Source organism: Scleropages formosus, chromosome 3 (assembly GCF_900964775.1).
Source record: "Scleropages formosus chromosome 3, fSclFor1.1, whole genome shotgun sequence".
Lineage (NCBI taxonomy): Eukaryota > Metazoa > Chordata > Actinopteri > Osteoglossiformes > Osteoglossidae > Scleropages > Scleropages formosus.
The window spans coordinates 12,957,876-12,975,825 of NC_041808.1; the positions used below are offsets into that span (position 1 = coordinate 12,957,876).

The following is a 17,950-nucleotide window of genomic DNA, read 5'->3' on the forward strand; positions in this document are numbered from 1 at the left end:
AAGCTCATATTTATAGGCCATCCTTCAGATACCGCAGGCATAGTCCACATCATTTGGGCAATTTGACGGACATAGACCGAGTTCTGCTGACATGGAGAGCCTGCAATTTAGCCATCATACTATATAAAAAGTGCGCTTGCTTGTGTGCGTGTTTGGTGTAAAGGTGGTGCAAGGTGGAATTACCATTTTAAGGAAAGGTAAAAGAGGGCTATTAAACTCTGAGATGTGACACCCTGACAAACCAAGGGCCCATGCTATTGACCGTTCCGTTGCGGGCAGAGTTACAGCTTTTGCCAGCGCTGCAAATGGTGGTACGACAGGAGACTCATTATTTCTGATGAGCCTGTGGGGAGATTTCAAAATAGAGTGCAAGCTTTCCTCTGAGGCAGCAGCTGTCTGACCCGCCTTCTGTGCAGAACTTCATCATCACCGCCGCGCTCAGCCAGCTGAGGAGGGAACTGCCCCCCGAGCCGCAGAAATGGGCCACGCGGTCACCGCCCTGGCGCATGTACAAAGGAGCCCTGCTCTGCACTGGACACTTAACAATCTTTCAACTCTGGAAATGTAAACATGCAGAAATATTTTTAAAAAGCACAGCATGACAGTGAGGTTTTTGATGTGTCATTTCAGGAGCTTCTTTAATTACCAGTTCAGTGTTCCCTATTGTCGATCTTACTTATGTTGCTTCAAGACAAAGTGCCAATACACTCCAATAATGAAATTATATTTCGTTCCAACCATCATCCACGGAATATTGTGCCTATTCCTTTTAACCTTATCTTAATGGTCCGAGTGAGAAACTTCAGTTATTGCTGAACATTAAACACGGTCTAAAGCAGAGTCCTGCCATCTGTTTCCGTGCAAACAGATGCCTCTACTTTCCGACTGGGCAAGGTTATGGAAAATTACCAACGCTTATACTAGCAGTTTCTTTCCTCTTCTAAACATATTATTATTATTATTATTATTATTATTATTATTGTTGTTGCTGTTGTTGTTATTCAAAGTTGAAGCTGTATTTATCCTTGTTAGAGTTGTATAATGTAACGCACACAGATAGACACACCCAGAGACAGGAAAACATATATTCCTAACATAAAATATGGTTGTTTATCTTTTTAATTGAATACAGGTTTCCCTCTTTCAACGAGTGTAATTCCTTCCTGAAGATGTGCTCATAATGTAAATTCTACTTAAAAGAACTCTTTATTACCGTTAATTTACATGTGAAAAATGGATGTGTCCCTAAGACAGAAGCGCTTCATCTAAGGCCAATTTACAATAAATGTCAGCATTTAAAAATTACAATAAAATAACAACAGAACCCATCCTTTATCATTAACCACTCACCCAATGCATATACGCATTTTCGGTTACAAATCACATTTGCTTTTAAGCGGGAGGTTGTTATACAAGGGAATTCTGCAGACGAAGGACAGACAACAGTCCACCAAAACAAAACAATAAAACTGCAACATCATTAAACTGAAAAACTAAAACATTAACTGGGCCTCTGACTGCTGCTTCTTGATTTGTATTATCTGCGCAGAAAACGTTGAAAGAAAAAAAGCTTCCGTAATATCCAATGATAATCAGTGAGCTCAGATTCATCGAGTTAGCTACAATAGTGACACCACCAACGTGTGCCAGAAACATTAGTGCCTTCTGGGCTCGCATTCTTAGCTGCTAATTTTGGTTATAAATAATTTTTAACTGTTCCATTGTCAGTCATAATAGTTGTCAGGTATAAAAATGAATCAGAAATTAAATTTTTCTCAGTTTATATTTAACATTAGAATTAACACAATACAAATGATATTTCACTCGTCTCAAAAAGGGATTAAAGAATGCGGAATGCATTGCTAAAGACTCCTTGAGTATTCCTGCATCACACTTCTCCATGTAGAGGGTGTCAGCTTTTGGCTTTATTGTCAAAAGGCTGTGCACATGCCCTCTTCCCAAAATATTAACACACTTGCTGGCTATGTGAATAATGTAAGAGTCTTGTTTCGGTAACAATGTCACATTTACACTATTTTCAGAGCAAAACAAAATTTTCATTATTCTTGTCATAATGATAACATAGGCTAAATAAATTAGTCATGTTTCATGTTAACCAGTAAGCATTTCTTCATAGATGCACATATTTTAAAGCTTTTCAGCAGTGTGTGCAGTTCATTATTCATGAAAGGGTGTTTGCTTAAATAGATGCAGCCTTGGCTAGAACACATATTATACTTTTGTGAAAGGGCTCTGTGACCTGTGTTACCGTTACTATTTTATCAATTAGAGAGTATTTGCGGTTTCATCTTGAAAGTTTCATGAAAAAAACAGACATTCTTTTTTCTTTGTTAAAATGTTGTATTTTGATTTGCTGAATGTACGAAACAGTATGGCTTTTATTACATATGCCAAAAGTTATATATTATCATTCTTCTTATTATTATTATTATTATTATTATTATTATTATTATTATTATTATATATGCCAACAGTTTTCACACGTGTCTAAATTGAAAACTGAAGTTAAATGTTGTGCTTTAATGTAACTGAACACAGGCTCTTGTAATTAGTGGGATTTGGGTCAGAGGTTCTTAATGCACGCATTTCTAAACGTCTAACCGGCTTACAAAAGAACAACTGCTGTTTGGCTCAAAATATTCTAAAAACAAAGTACAACAATGCTGAAGAACTATGTTTTAGAAAATAAGCTGTGGTCCCAGGTATGTCATGCTGGAAAGGAATGACTCACTTGCATAAGACAGAATTCAGTTGTACTTCTACTTCTACACATTTTACGCCTCACGCCAATGCAGCCCAGCTGGCACTTTTTTGGCAAACAAAATGGTTTGAAAATAAAAGCCAAGTGGAGTGGGCTTGACTGCAATGAAATGGAGGACTCTGAGAAAAAAAAAAAAAAAAAAAAAAAACAGGAAAAGTATGCTTATGTGCAGCCCCTAAAGCAGTGGACTTACATTTTTTTTTCCTTTTTTGTTCTTGTTTTATGTTATTTACATCTTTTGATACTTTTCTGGTTATCCCTCTCTTGCCTTTCTTGGGGGTGCTCAGCTGGCCATATTATATTAATGGATTTCACAATGGGTGACTTTTCTTATAATGGTGTGTAAGCTTTTGCTTCTGATGAGGAAGGAGAAATGTAAAAGGTTCGAAGGGTAAAGAGGAAAGGTTCTTTTTCTCTTGCTGCAACAACTGCAGGACACACATTCTGGAACAAAGTATGACATACTGCATAACTGATAATGCAGTTCATAATGACATAATCAGCTCTTAGCAGCAAAGTGTAACTGAATAGACAGAGAAAAATGTGTAAGAGTCCAATTTATAAGTTGTTTCATCTGTTTTATGTATATGAAACACAATTACTACAAATTACAAACAGTGCAGAACATCCAGAGTGTTTCCAGTGGGAGTGAAAGACGGCGAACAATGTCATCTCAGAAAAAATGTATGCAACACATTTGATAGAGTATTTCACAGTTTAGTTCATGTTCAAAATAAATACAGTGAGAAAAATCAGAGTACTGCCATCACATTAACTGTATAAATATCTAAACTGCTTTGCACTGTAACACCTTTCTGTGGAGCTGGGAAAATAACAATTATTAATATATTAACACCAGATACAATTGCATATTAGAACTTCTGCAAGGTTTCATTCATTTATCTGCCATTAATTTAGTGCATAGTTTATTGTTTCTAAAAAAATATTCAGCAAATACATACACAATATAAGTATAGTAACAATAACTGTTATAAATTAAAATATAGATTGGTGGACAAATGACATTTTTGGTGAAAAGAACACAAACTTATCAGCTCATTTAGCTTACAGCTTTCTCTGAAGTAACTAATAATGGTAGTATGGTACACTGTCACATTTACTGTGACTCATATTTTTTTAAAACTTTTCATTTTGTCTTTAATTCCGTTAATTCAGCACACAGCCCCCCAAACATACTGTCAAACAGATGTCAAAGTGTTTTAAGTTTGTGTTGAAAAGTAATAAATAAGCACTTTCATTCCTGAGGCCCTTGCACCGTCTCTCCTAATAAATGACCTAAGTGCATAGTTTTGAATGAGATGACATTGCACTTATTGGAAAAGCGCCTCATGCACTAAATGCAAGAAGTGGAGACTTAATAGGAAATGACAGAGGTAACCAACCTCTCTCACAGACAGACTTCATGCCTATTGCAGACGATAATCAGGAATGGACAAGAGGAAAAATGAATCCAAGTTTTTCTTTTTTCTTTTTTTTTTTTTCTTTTTTAAATATCATGGATCTTTCCAACTGTGCATCAAAATTGCTCATGGCACGGACGCTGCAGATTAAATTCCAAGCAATCAAAATGCTCAACAACTAAGAGGACCCTAACTTACTAAAAATGAAAAGATGTATTAGTGAAAGTAGCATAGTGATTAGTGTTGTTGCCTTGCACAGGAAGGAGCCAAGTTCAAATCCCACCCACTGAGTACTCTTGAACTTGAATTGCTCCAGTAAAAAAAAAACCCAGCTGCAGAAATGGATAAATCACCTGTAAGTAATTTAGCACCGTAAATGGCTTTGGATAAAAGTGCTAGCTAAATTAATAAATAACTGAGAAAACTAATGAAACAAAAAATAAACAAGCTTCTGAATAAAAAAAAAATTCAGCATAGAAAAAGCTAAATATATGTGAAAGCATCCAGACTCATAAAATACCGTTTAAGAATAATTTTGATAATGGAAATTTTTCACAAGATTAAAAATTCCTGAGTATTCCAGTACTACCAGCAGAAAATTGAAAATATTTTCCATGTCCAGAAGTTCAAGTACCCTATGATTTCACACAGTCCATGTGTTGCACAGTTCAACTCAGAATGAATGCATAAACATGATTCTATTTATACATGTACAGCAGGCCATCCAAGCTCTTTGAACAGATGCACTATGACAGAAATGATTTCGGTATTCTTGGGAAACAAAACTGTACTAATGACTAATGTGATGTTTCGAAACACTGTCTAAAGACTGCAAATGAAGAGTAGTGGAGATTTGAAGGGGCAGAGAACCTGCTTGTTTGTAGGCATCAGTCAGCAGTGGTCACCTGGAGGTAAAGTGTGTGGTGAGCTTCCTAGGGAAGGAGGTAAAGTACTCCATTAGATTGAAGGGAAAAGTGGTAGTCAAGTCAGTGAACTGTGGCACTGGGCAAAAAGGGGTCATTACTCATCCTCCTTCCTTTGGACGTGCAAACAGCAGCAGAACAAAGATGGATTACAGCTTTGTCTGAGTTTCAATAGTAATAATAATAATAATAATAATAATAATAAGAAGAAGAAGAAGAAGAAGAAGAAGAAGAAATAAATGAACATATGGCCAATATTTTTCAATATTTCAATAAGAAAATGATGTCTCGCTCATTGACACTGCAATAATACTTAATATTTTAGTAACAATCATAATATTGGATATTTGACACCAGATGACATAGTCCTTTTAGAACTGTCAAAAATCAGCCTTCAAAATCAGTGGAGAGTTATGAAAGCTATGGTCTATGCAACTTCATCTACAGGATGCTAACATTTTTTTTGTCTCAAAGTAAATGGCATTACAAGGTTATGACCTTGGCTGATCAGCAGTGGGATTTCAGTTCTACTAGGTATTTGATGCATTACTTATCTGGGAGATTTTTTTTTTTAAAGGACAAATATTTACATAAATATAGCCTGAGGTCAACATGAATCAATCTACAAATATTTTGCATGGCAGCAACTATTAAAAAAAAATGTGAATGATAATCACAGCAGTTTTATACAACCATCTGAAAACTAAAAAAAAAAAAGAAAAAAACATTACTGGTTGCTGAAAATCAGGGAATAACTTTATACTTTATAAATCAATACCCCTCAGTATGAAAAAAATAAGCAAAATTCATTTTTTTATGAATTCCTTTACTAATTATGTTATCTAATAAAAAGACTGGGAGTATAAATTGACTGAAGCCTCTGCTTCTCTGCACATATTGCAACCATGACTAGATGCTGTATATAGCTCCTGCACATCAGCAGGATCCACCAGTACCATACGCCACTCTCTTCCCAGAACCCTTCTGACGTATTGCAACTCCAGCCTATCTTGTCCTCCAGCTTCTGCCATCAAATCTCTCCAGCAGATACAAAATGCTGTTGTATAAGTTGTGTTTGATCTGCCAAAGGGTCTCCATGTATCTCCCTCCTCATCTCTCTCCACTGGCTTCCTGTAGCTGCTCATATCAAAACTTTAGTTACAGCCTACAAGACTATCAAAGCATCAGCACCCTGATATCTACAAGACCTGATTGCTCCCTAACCTTCAGCAAGGGTGCTGGGGTCACTTGGTGGCCCCATGCTCAAGAGGTCAAAAACTGAAAGGCTGTAAGTTCTTGGTTTACCACTGATGTCCTGGGATGAGTTGCGTCTTTTCCTCAGAACTGTTGAATCCATCTCAACATCAGAATCAGAAAGGTGTCGAAACACATCCCTTTCAGACATGTTTCTCTCATGGTCTCCTAACAGCTACATAAATATGCCTCACTCATGGATCTTGATCAAATCTATATTTCCAATCAGACTAAATTCTACAGGAAGGGACTCATTTTATGTACACAGGAAAAAAAGCACTGCTGGGCAGGCAAACTAAGCTCCAAGAATCGTTTGTCTGCATCTAGAGCCTCTTGCCTGTTATAACATGCAATTTTTATTACTCTAAGCTCCTTTTTTATTTGTTTGTTTGTTTGTTTGTTTGTTTTGGGGGGAGAAAAGTGTCCACTAAATTCATAAATTCGAAGTAAATAAAGTTACCTCTTTTCACAGACAGCATCTGCAAATAATTGCAAAGTACTAGTGTGATCATTTGGGAATGTAGAGTCAAGAAAAAATTAAATAAAATGGGATCGACTTTCTATTTCTCATTCGTGATTAATGTTCCTATACAGCATGAATGGCTTAGAAACAATCAATCAAAAAGAACAGAAAGTGGATATCATTTTTTTGTTCCCAAGAAATGTATTATTTCAAATGGGACCGTATCAAATGTTCCACCTTTCGTGGTTTGTATTAAAGTCTGCAGCAGGTAAACAGTTTATACTTTTTGGGCTTATACTCACACTTTCAGCCTAATATTGAAACCCTTCCCTGGAAGAACTGGAAGAAAGACTGAGGGGGATACACCCTGGACAGTATACCAGTCCACTGCAGTGCAGCCACATGTGCACACGCTCACTCACCTATTCACACACTAAGGGCAATTTAGTGCTACCAATCCACCTGAACTGAATTTCTTTTACCACCATGATGCCCCTTATTTATTTATTTATTTATTTATTTAATGTTACTTTATTTTTTTTCTTCATTTTTACGTATGAATGTTATAAAACCCAGTTTGGGAAAACTAATACATCATCCATCAATTTCTCATATTTCAGTTTCCCAAAACTGCTGTGAATGCATTTCTCCTTTAATTCATTATTTAAAAGTCTTCCATGTAGGGCACTAAAACAGGCTGAAATTAAATATTTGGGTACAGGAGAGACACAATCACCTAGTTTGTGCCCATGGCATTGTTTGACTTAACAATAGTATACTACATTTTCAAAATTAGGAGACTTGTCAACGGACAGTTGAGTGTGCTTTCCGCACCCAAGATTATCTACCTTGTACCAGCTATATGGTTTCAAGGCACTGGAAGACAGACATTGTTAAAGCTGAACTACTTAATTTAAAGTAAAAATTAACTACAATGCAGATTGGCTTGTTATGACATACTAAAATGTATTTATCAGAAAAATAGAAAAAAAAAAAATTGAAAGTTCTTCCAGATTGTATACTTGTATACTTGTATACTTTCACTGCCTTTGGCATTTTTTTCCCCAGGATCCCAAGTCCCCTCTTATCAAGTATCTAAAAAAGACAATTTTTGAATATATGGGTTGGGACCTTCCCATCTAATGTGCAGTGTCAACATCCAGCCTCTACCTAGGTGCTGTTCTGCTGTTGAGCGGATCATAATTCAATGTTAAAATTAATTCTCAAATGCCAATATGCCACACCCACATTTAAAATAGCCAGCATTTTAAGCAGTCATCAGACTCCACTGACAGTGCAATATTTGTGGAAGTCAGTTTGTTGCACAGCTGTTACCTAGGCCTATGTTAAAAAAAAAGCTGTCATGTTGGAAATTAAGCAATGATTAATCATTATTAATCCATAATAACTTGGTATCAATCCAGTACAATATGATTATGAATGTCAAATCTGTAGTAGTTAATTAACATTTAAATAAGAAACTGAATTGTTTGCTGCACACTGTTTTGACGGAGATGTATAACAATGTCTTTAAAAAAAACTGTAACTCAAACATCCATGAAAAATCTTCCATATATTAATAAGTACACGAACTGCAGTAATCAGAGAAAGCAAGAAAGCAGAGAAGGAAAACTCTGTCTGAGAGTGTGAAATGGGCCAAATACTTAATAAGTACAGTGGCAGATTTAAGGCAATCAAACATTTTTTTCAACATATATTTTTCTTGTCATTTCCGCTGCAAATCATTCTGTAAAATTACAGGGTTCAGACAAGCATATTTGTCTTTTCTTTCCACGTAATATTCGATTTGACTAAGACAAGATTTTGGCAGACGGGAAGATTACGAACTCACCAGTTATTGTTTGCGTGGTAAATGAATAACATCAGAAGAAAAGAGTGTCTTTACCTTTGCTGATGTCCTGGTATTCCAACCATAACTGTCTCTGGACTTGCTTGTTGGGGTACCAGATGGTGCAGGACTCCTCAAAGCCGTAAACAGCCTCCTGAATGAAGTGGTTGCCGAACTCCTTGAGGATGGCCACAAAGTCACTCCGCAGAGTGGCTCCGTCCAAGGAGTGGATGGCTGAGCTGAAGGCTGACAGGGTGAGGGATTAAATGTGTTAACCAGAAGACTACAGCACTTTTATAGGCCCATCAAAGTTTACCTTGCATTTTACTGTCTCAGTAAAATGCAGAAAGACACAGGGAGTACCTGCAGAGTAAAAAAAGAAGCACATGATTTACACGAATGAGCACATAACAAGCCTTTAAAGCAGCAATGTGTCAGTTTCAACATTGACAACACAGTAGTCTGGACACTGATGCAGAACAATTATGAGCCTCCTCCATCCATCCATCCATGCACCCATCCATCCATCCATCCATCCATCCATCCATCCTCCTATCCATCAATCACCATTAACCACTTGTTCAAATCGGTGTCATGGTGGTTTGGAGCTTATCCCAGAAACACACATTGCGAAGCTGGACAGCCCTTGGACAGGACAGGATCACACGGATACCAAATGCTTTAGAGTCACCAGTTTGCTGGAAACACATGTGTTTTGACTGTGAGAAGAAACTGGAGGAAACCCACATGAACATGTGGAGAACATTAAAATGAAAATGCCTCACAGACAAAGGAGGATTCGAATCCACGGGTTCTGTGGCACCAGAACTACATGCTGCGCCACTGTGCCACCCCAGTTACAAACTAGTAATTAGTTATTCTCATTGATTAACTCCTGTAAATTCATAGATTGGTCCAATTTTGGAAGCATATAAGGGTGAATAAGGGTGAACTTTCTGCAGGCCATAAAATTAGTGCCTTGGCACTGTAAGGTCAAACAGGAAAACTTTCTTGATTATATGGTGAGAAGATAGCCATAGCACCCCACTCAACTGCGTACATATTTGCATGAGTATTTTAAGGTAACCTCATTCAGATAAATTGAATCATAAATTGACTCTGATATGCTGAAAGAGAAGTGAGAAAGAAGCAAAGTGAATTTTGCAGTGTGGACTAAATTAATCCAATTTGTCCCTCGAGGGATGTTTTTATTCTTCTGTTCATGTGCTTTTGTTAAACAAAAACTAGAAATGGGCATTCATATTTCTTGAGCCTTTTTTTTTTTTTTTTTTTTTTTGTAAAAAATCACACACGTTTATAGAATTAAACAAATTGGAAACTTATTTTTTATTTTATTTATTTTCACTTTTTTCTTCAGTAGGCTGTGATCTCACCATTTCTAAATTGTGTGTTTATCAAATCACAATTACAAACACTGGAGAGAAACAAATCAGTCCAATTACCAGCTGAACTTTATAAAATATAAACACTTAAAAAAAAATTATAACAAATTTGTAAAACACAACACAAAATTAACACACTTTAAATCTAGAATTATGAAGGTAAAGCTGAGCCAACTTTTTATTTCTGGTAGTATAGTGGTTAGAGCCGCTGCTTTTAGACCTATAAATCGCAGGTTTGAGCCTCAGCTCCAGCTGTAGTACCCCCGTGAGCAAAGTACTTACCGCAAAACTACACCAGTAAAAAGAGAAAGACCCAGCTGTATAAATGAGTAAATAACTGCAAGTAGCTTAACACTGTAAGTCGCTTTGGAGAACAGCATCAGTTAAACAAAGTAATGTAATTTCCTTAATGGCTAAATGAGTCTTTAAGCTTTGGTCAATTTAACATTCTTTAGTGAGTTTAATCTCTTGGAGTGCATGGATTAGCATCTTTCCTATTGCAATATGAGCCTGCGAAACGGGTCATTTCCATGCCGTGTCCTATGGCATCCTCCTACACTGGGAAGGTGCTGCACAATGCAGAGACAGCGCAGTCATTAAGAAGGATGGTACTTTGGGATCTGCTGCTAAAGCGGTAAACTTCCATTCCCAGCTGCAGGATGAAAAATGAAAAAGCAGCTGAAAGCAGCGATGGACAAAGAAGAGCCAGATAACTTCCAAAGATAATGAGATGGAGGAAATGGAGTTTTAAAGGCCAGAGAGGCCATTTCTTAAGGGGAAACATTCTTTCGTAAAGTATGAATGTCAAACTTTAATTGATTAAACTGTTTACCATTTTCATATTCATTAAAAGATTCAAACGCGCAGATTGAAATCTTACAGCAGAAGATAACAGTATGTCCATGGCAAACAATATATTCTGTCTACCAACCATACAAGGATGTGATTACAAATACCAGTTCAGCTAATAAAAAAGAGCATGTAATTCAAAAAGGAGAAAAATAAAAGCCTGAAAACCAACCTCCATTACTATTTCACTTTTCTGAATTAGAGCCCATAAAAGATGAGAAATGGAGGTAGTAAAGCACAGTATTTTTTTTTTTTTTAAAAGAAGCACACTGATTACAATGATGCAAACAATGTTTTGAATGGGCCAAAATTAATATTCAAAATTCAATATCTTGTTCGTTTACACAGCAGTCGGGTTGCCTGGGTCTGGGGAAGCTCACTGCTCACCAGTCTTTATTATTATAATGCATTTATGCATTTACGACATATTTTTGACATTCCATAAATTTATATTTATTCATTCATCCGACACTTCCTGAAAAGTGACTTACATTATTAACTGACTTACAATGATTTTCCCATTTATACAGCTTGCTCATTTTACTGACGCAATTCAGGGTAAGTACCTTTATCAAAGGTAAAACAGTAGGACTGGGGATTCAAACCTTGGTCCTTAGAAGACCAGCTGCATTAACCATTCCAGCACCTGGTGCTGCTGTATCACTGCCATTGTCACTGGTATTTAATACACACCATAAATAACCAGCATTTAGAAATAATTTTATTAAGCTTTCAATACAGCACACTTTACTCTCCCACCATCTTGTCAGTCTACCAGGCTCCTTCTTCCCTTCTCAAGTAGAAACCACTGCTGGATGTGGCTGAAGTGCTTAATAAGAGGGTGTGAGCAAGTCCAAGAGCACTAAGATGACACTTGCGATGTTATGCCCATTCAACACATTTCCCGCAACTTACCCTGGGAAAGCGTCCATTGGTTCAGTTTTACATGGTACAGTATGGATCTCAGCCTCCACTGTTGAACAAGGGGGTACCCAGAAACCTCACTGTAGTTTACCATACCTGCAGAGGGGCAACAGAGGAGACACAGTTAATACTGCTGTTGTTGTGGAACCACATGTTACACTTCATTTATTTAGCAGATGCTTTTGTCCAAAGCAACTTCCAGTGAAATCTGTGTAGTGTTATCAGCTCACATGCCTCATTCACCAAGGTGACTTACACTGCTAGACACACTACTTACACTGTGGGGGAACCTGAATGGCATGTCTCTGGAATGGGGGAGGAAACCAGAGCACCCGGAGGAAACCCACCAAGACACAGGGAGAAGATGCAAACCCCACAGTGGCTGAGCGGGAATCGAATCCACATCCTCAGCGCTACTTGCTGTGCCACCGTGCCGCCCATGCTTGCATTTTACATGCATTTCAGTAATAGTCCCAGTTTTCCATGAGCAATCTCCAAATATTTAAATGTATCACTGTTAAGAATACAGCTGTAGTGTATAGGGCTATATTTACATGACCAGCTGGTAGTACAGTATAGAACTGTTACCTTTGGAACCAAAAGTTACAGGTTCAAATCCCACCTCCATCTGTTGTACCCTTAAACAAGGTACTTACCCCAAACTGCCCCGAGGTATAACCAAATAATTGTCGTTGACTTGGAGAAAATCTATACCATTTCAGTAACTGCAATGCACTTTTCTTATTCATTATAATATTTACAATTATTGTTTAGTGTGAGCACAAGCTTGTCATATCTTATCCCATAAACTTTATGCAATGAAGTAGCTACATAATGCTTTACCTGCTGGCTCAATAGCCCTAATCCTCAGGTAAGTTCTGAACCCCCTGTATTTTGATGGCTTTTTACCACATCTTACAATTTCACCCTTTATATATTTTACTGGATTCTTTATAGGTGCAATTCCAGAAATATGACTCAAGGGTACTATGCTAAAAACCCCTTCTGGCAAATTTTAGTAACCAGGTACTAATGAGGCAGGCTGAGGGCTAAATAAGCAGACAGAAAATAAATGTCTTACTGCAAATATAACAACTTGTTTACTGTGTAAACTGCCAGCGGGAATCACATCACTCGCAGAATTCCACCTTTTCTCACTGGAAATAACAACTGTGCTGGTGCCAGCCAAGGCACATGAGTTGAAGTTACTCTTATAGATGGCTTCAAAGATCACTGACTGGCAACTGACAGACCGTAAGCAACGTGGTTGAGTTGGCTCTGTTGAGACCCCGCACTCCACTCCTTCCCCTTCCTGTTTGCTTCTCTGTCCCAACGTGTGGGAGAGAAGAAGTGCTGGCACACACTTAAATTCAATTGACCTCAAAAAAGGGAGCTGCTTTTGAATATGCACTCAGAATACACAGTGGAGAAAGCATTTCTGAAAAGCCATTAGGTGATCTTTGATATAAGAACAATAAAATCCCTTTGGAAATAGAGTTTCATTCCTTCCATTATTCATATACATATATTTATATAAATCTGCACTTATGATGATAGGCACATTTTAAGAGCTCATCTGGAACACAATTGTTCAGCATGAAATGAACAGATGCTTTCAAAAAGCTTTCATTTCTCTACAGGATTAACTCTGTGTAAGCAATTATGTTTAAATGTATGTATCACTGCGTGGAGCTTTATTGATGGTGACACTTTTATTAAAAAAAGTAATTCAGATTTTTAGTCTCCTCCATATGACTACATTCCCATTATGAATTAACTATCCGAAACTTACCTTCTTTCATAATTTAACAAATTAAACCAACAAATGTGTGCCACTATTCGTCATTAAATGTTTACTGAAACTAACTTGGTAAGAATGTTTTGAATTTTGCAAGATGGAATATTTTAGAATATTTAACATGCACAAACGGATTTTAGTCACACTTGTTAAAACACTCAGCACTCTAACAACAGCCAAATGCTACTGGCTGTAACAAGGGGTGACTTTAAAATGTTTTTATGCTCAAATTAGCCATTGAAATGATGCCTTCTAATTTAGTCCTTCAGTAACTTTTTTGTAATAAATTATTTGTGAAACCTGAAGTAAAGATTCCATATGTGCAAAATAAATAGTCAAATAGTTTATTGTTTCTAAAACTGGAAAAAAAAAAAAAACAAGTAGATCCATACGGGGGGCACAGTGGCACAGTGGGTTGGACCGGGTCCTGCTCTCCGGTGGGTCTGGGGTTCGAGTCCCACTTGGGGTGCCTTGTGGTGGACTGGCGTCCTGTCCTGGGTGTGTCCCCCTCCCCCTCCTGAGTTGCCGGGTAGGCTCCGGTTCCCCGCGACCCCGTATGGGACAAGCGGTTCAGAAAATGTGTGTGTGTAGTAGATCCATTCCTCACATAACAGGGTTAATTTGTGCCACCACAAATTTTAAAATAATTATGTTTTGATCTTTTTTATCTTATTGTATTTTCATGAAAACTGTTTTAACCTATTCCTGGACAGCTTGTGCTTCACTCTGCAGTTCTCATTTTGAAACGCTTCCAATATGAACATTCTGTTTTTCGTCTTTTGAATTAAAATCTCCTTTTCTGCATCAAATGCTGAGGATTGCATGTCTTTTATCTGCGTTTTAAACGCATCTTTTGACTTATTTTACAGAGGCTTTTTTAAACGCGTGTGTCACAGCAGCCATCATCCAAGGTTCTCCGCAATGAACTAAATAACTGTACTGAAAACACTTATGACTAGAAACACTCAGAAGCACTAAAAGAAAGTCTCTTACCTGTTTTTTTTTTTTTTTAAAGGCAACACATTTAATGTTTTAACTTCAACTTAAACCGTCCAGCAGAGAGCCTGAAAGGTGTGCAGCGGCTGCAGTGCCCACAGAGTGACTTGTTTTCTCTGAAAACTACTACTTGAAATAAAACAATCCAAACAACAGTTTTTTTTTTTTTTTTTTTTTTTTTAATTTATTTATCATTTTTAGTACCTGCACTTTTACGATTGTTTTCCTCAATGAACGGCTTTGTATTGGTGTGCAAGGTAGTCTGGAAGCGATGCAGCAACTGTGCTGCAGCTGCATTGAATTTTTCTTTTTAAAAACCTGACACTGACTGAAACAACATGAGAGCGAAGGCAACTGGCATTTTAACATCACCAATTTTTTAAAGCCATTGGAAGTAAAATGAGCACAAAGATGAATAAAAATGTCATTGTGCTAAAGAAGGGGACAGCTGATAGTGTAGTGGCTAGAGCTATTGCCTTTGCACCCTCAGGCTACAGGTTTGAGCTTCACCTCTGCCTGGAGTACCCTTGAGCAAGGGACTCACCCTCAACTGCTGCTGTAAAATTACCTAGCTGTACAAATGGGTAAATAATTGCAACCTCAACACTATAAATTGCTTTGGAGAAAAGTTTCTGCTAAATGTCACCCACAGTATGAAAGAGTTGCATGAATTTCCATAAAACTTCAAAAGTTTTATTTTAAATGTAACTTAATTATATGGAACCCCAATAGATGAGGGCTGAGTGCATTCCAAAAATAAGCACTTACCCAAATTCGTCCTGTATAAAATGGGTAACACATACATATACATACCTATATAGTACATCTACAGCAACAAATAATGAAAGACACCTTTTAAAAGGAATTATTCAAGTCACTTTTAATATATCTTAAAATATTCCTGCTTTTTTTATTATTAATGTGTTGCTAAGACCACTATATTATTATCTAAAGTGACTTTCAGTTTTCGATTCATTCAAACAGCTGGGTGTTCAGCATGAACATCTTGCTCAAGGATATTACAGCAGGCACAGAGAATGAGGTTTGAACTGGTTACATTCAGGTCATAAGTCCATGTGCCCGACTGCCACATTACTTGTTCTCCCTTGTTGGACACTTAAACTAGATTTGAATAATTTATTGAATTTAACATTATGAAGATGGATGTCAGTCTATTTTTTTTTAATCAATCTCATGTCCCCATCCCATAACGATTGGGTTTCCGGGGACAGTAAAGAATTGTGACAATTTCACGGTAAACTTCCAGTCTGCCGGTGGAATATCCATAACACACACACTTCAGTGTTTCATTAAACGTACTCACCTAGGCGCTCGTGGGAGGCGGCACTGGTGGGAGGGTGAAAGGAAATAACACACCATCCATACTAACGTTTTTTTTTTTTTTTCTTTTTCTTTTTTCCCCCAACACAACTTTGCAACTGCACTACCATTTCTTTTTTTAAAGTGCAGAGGTACAGCTGCTCTGTGCACTTGGAGGGTGAGGCCTCTACCTGTTAGGTGAGCTGGATAAAGGTGATACACCGGATAAAGTCAGAACAGTACAACTAAGCACAAAAATGTGCAGACACATTTGTTATGTTGAAAAATAGCCACTTAAAAAATGCAACTGGAAGAAAAGCCTTTAGAGGTGAGGCTGCACTACTTTCATCAAACAGCCATATTTTATGAAAGTACATTTTAAATGACTGCTAAGAGGCATGAAAATACATTGCTTAAAATACATACTTATAGTAACAGGCTATATAATATACTAACATCTAATTATGTGCTGCTGCAGTCATCTAACAACAATCTTAGATGAGTCCTTTTCATATATTTGACCATAGACCTCCAAGTTTTGCATCAATTGATTTTTTCTCTATTTTCTTTTCTATTTCTAGCTTTATGTCTCATTTTGTACATGACATATTCACCTTGAACAATATTGATCAGATCTATCCTACACGAGACTGCACCTGTGCCGCCACCCGCGACAGCTAGGCTGAGGCGGGTATTCACTTTAGAATTAACCATCCGAAATGTATGCAGTTTGCATTCTGAGTGTAAAAAAGCTCAACTTCAAGAATGCCTTGTCTCCTCTTGCCCCCTGGGTTCCCGTGTTCTCATTGCCTGACAGAATGATTAATACAAAGGGCCTTCGCACGGCAAACACCGGTCCCCTCGTCTCTGGCTGCTCCTCACCGCTGCGCGCCATCACTCGCTGCCATGCAGGGCGGCATGTAAAAGGAATAGGGAGCTGGGGTTGCAGAGGGCACCAGAGAAACAGAATCAATCAAAAGGACCGTCTGAATTACGGGAAGCACGCCCTGTCCGACGAAGCGTCCTTAACGAAAGCGCTGCGCTGTGATCGCCCGACCTTGAGCAACGCAGGCTTTCTTTCACTCCAACCAGATCAAACCCATCGTAGGGAGAAGTGGTACACATTGAAATATTAATTATTTAAGGATATCCCACAAACTCCAGCATGCTTCATCCGCCCTCTGAAACTTGCAGGCAAACGAAGCATGACTCCCTTAAAAAAATCTCCGTCTCAATCTTGCATTTTTTGCAAGGAAGCTGGGTCCTGAACCAGAAGAAAAGCTGTTTCATCAATCTGTCTCACTTGCTGGTAGAGATCGTTATCAATTCATAGAGACCAGCGTTCTGTGTTCATCTTTTCAGAACAGACAGAATGCTCTGACGGGTACGGTAGCGGCATGAGCCTGCAGACACAAGCCTTTATCCTCTGCTTGGTCTGTGAAAAAAAATAAATAAACCAAACTAAACTTTGTTAAGATCTGATGGAAAGTGTTGCAGCACTACATCAGAAATCAAAGAACACAATTCAGAATTAGTAATTCATTTAGAATCTTTGTCAGATGCGATTTACAATGTTAAGTTTGTATACACAGCTATTTGCTTTTTTTTGAAATTTGAAAGTTGAGTATTTTACTGGGACAACATCTTGCTGAAAAATACAGCGGCCTGACTTGAAATCCAAAGTGTGAAAAGACTGCAAGGTGATGACTCTAACCATGATCTCGGCCTTCCCTTAAACGGATTGATTTGTTTTCACTCAGAAATCATCCTATATGACTAGAGGATATTGCATCAATCACACTCTGCACACTTTTTCCCAATATTAATATGCCACTGCTTTACCTTTCTGAAGACCCCCCCCACCCTTGAAAGCACATTAGTGTGGAGCTTTAAAGTCTTCGCTTGCACGAGTTACGGTTTTAGAAATTCATGTTAACTTGATTTAGCTGGAATTTAACAAAATACAAT

The 17,950-nt window shown here is 37.6% G+C and overlaps 1 protein-coding gene across 3 annotated transcripts in view; it reads right to left on the reverse strand.

Annotated features, from left to right (window-relative positions):
* Positions 1-17,950, reverse strand: part of astn1 (astrotactin 1) — a 281,101-nt gene that overhangs the window by 62,724 nt on the left and 200,427 nt on the right. For all 3 annotated transcript variants that reach the window (XM_029250461.1, XM_029250460.1, XM_029250459.1), the window contains 2 exons: positions 11,860-11,964; positions 8,750-8,938 (listed from right to left, as the gene is read on the reverse strand). In XM_029250461.1, coding sequence (XP_029106294.1) covers positions 8,750-8,938; positions 11,860-11,964 — 294 coding nt within the window. The remainder of the gene's footprint in view (positions 1-8,749; positions 8,939-11,859; positions 11,965-17,950) is intronic.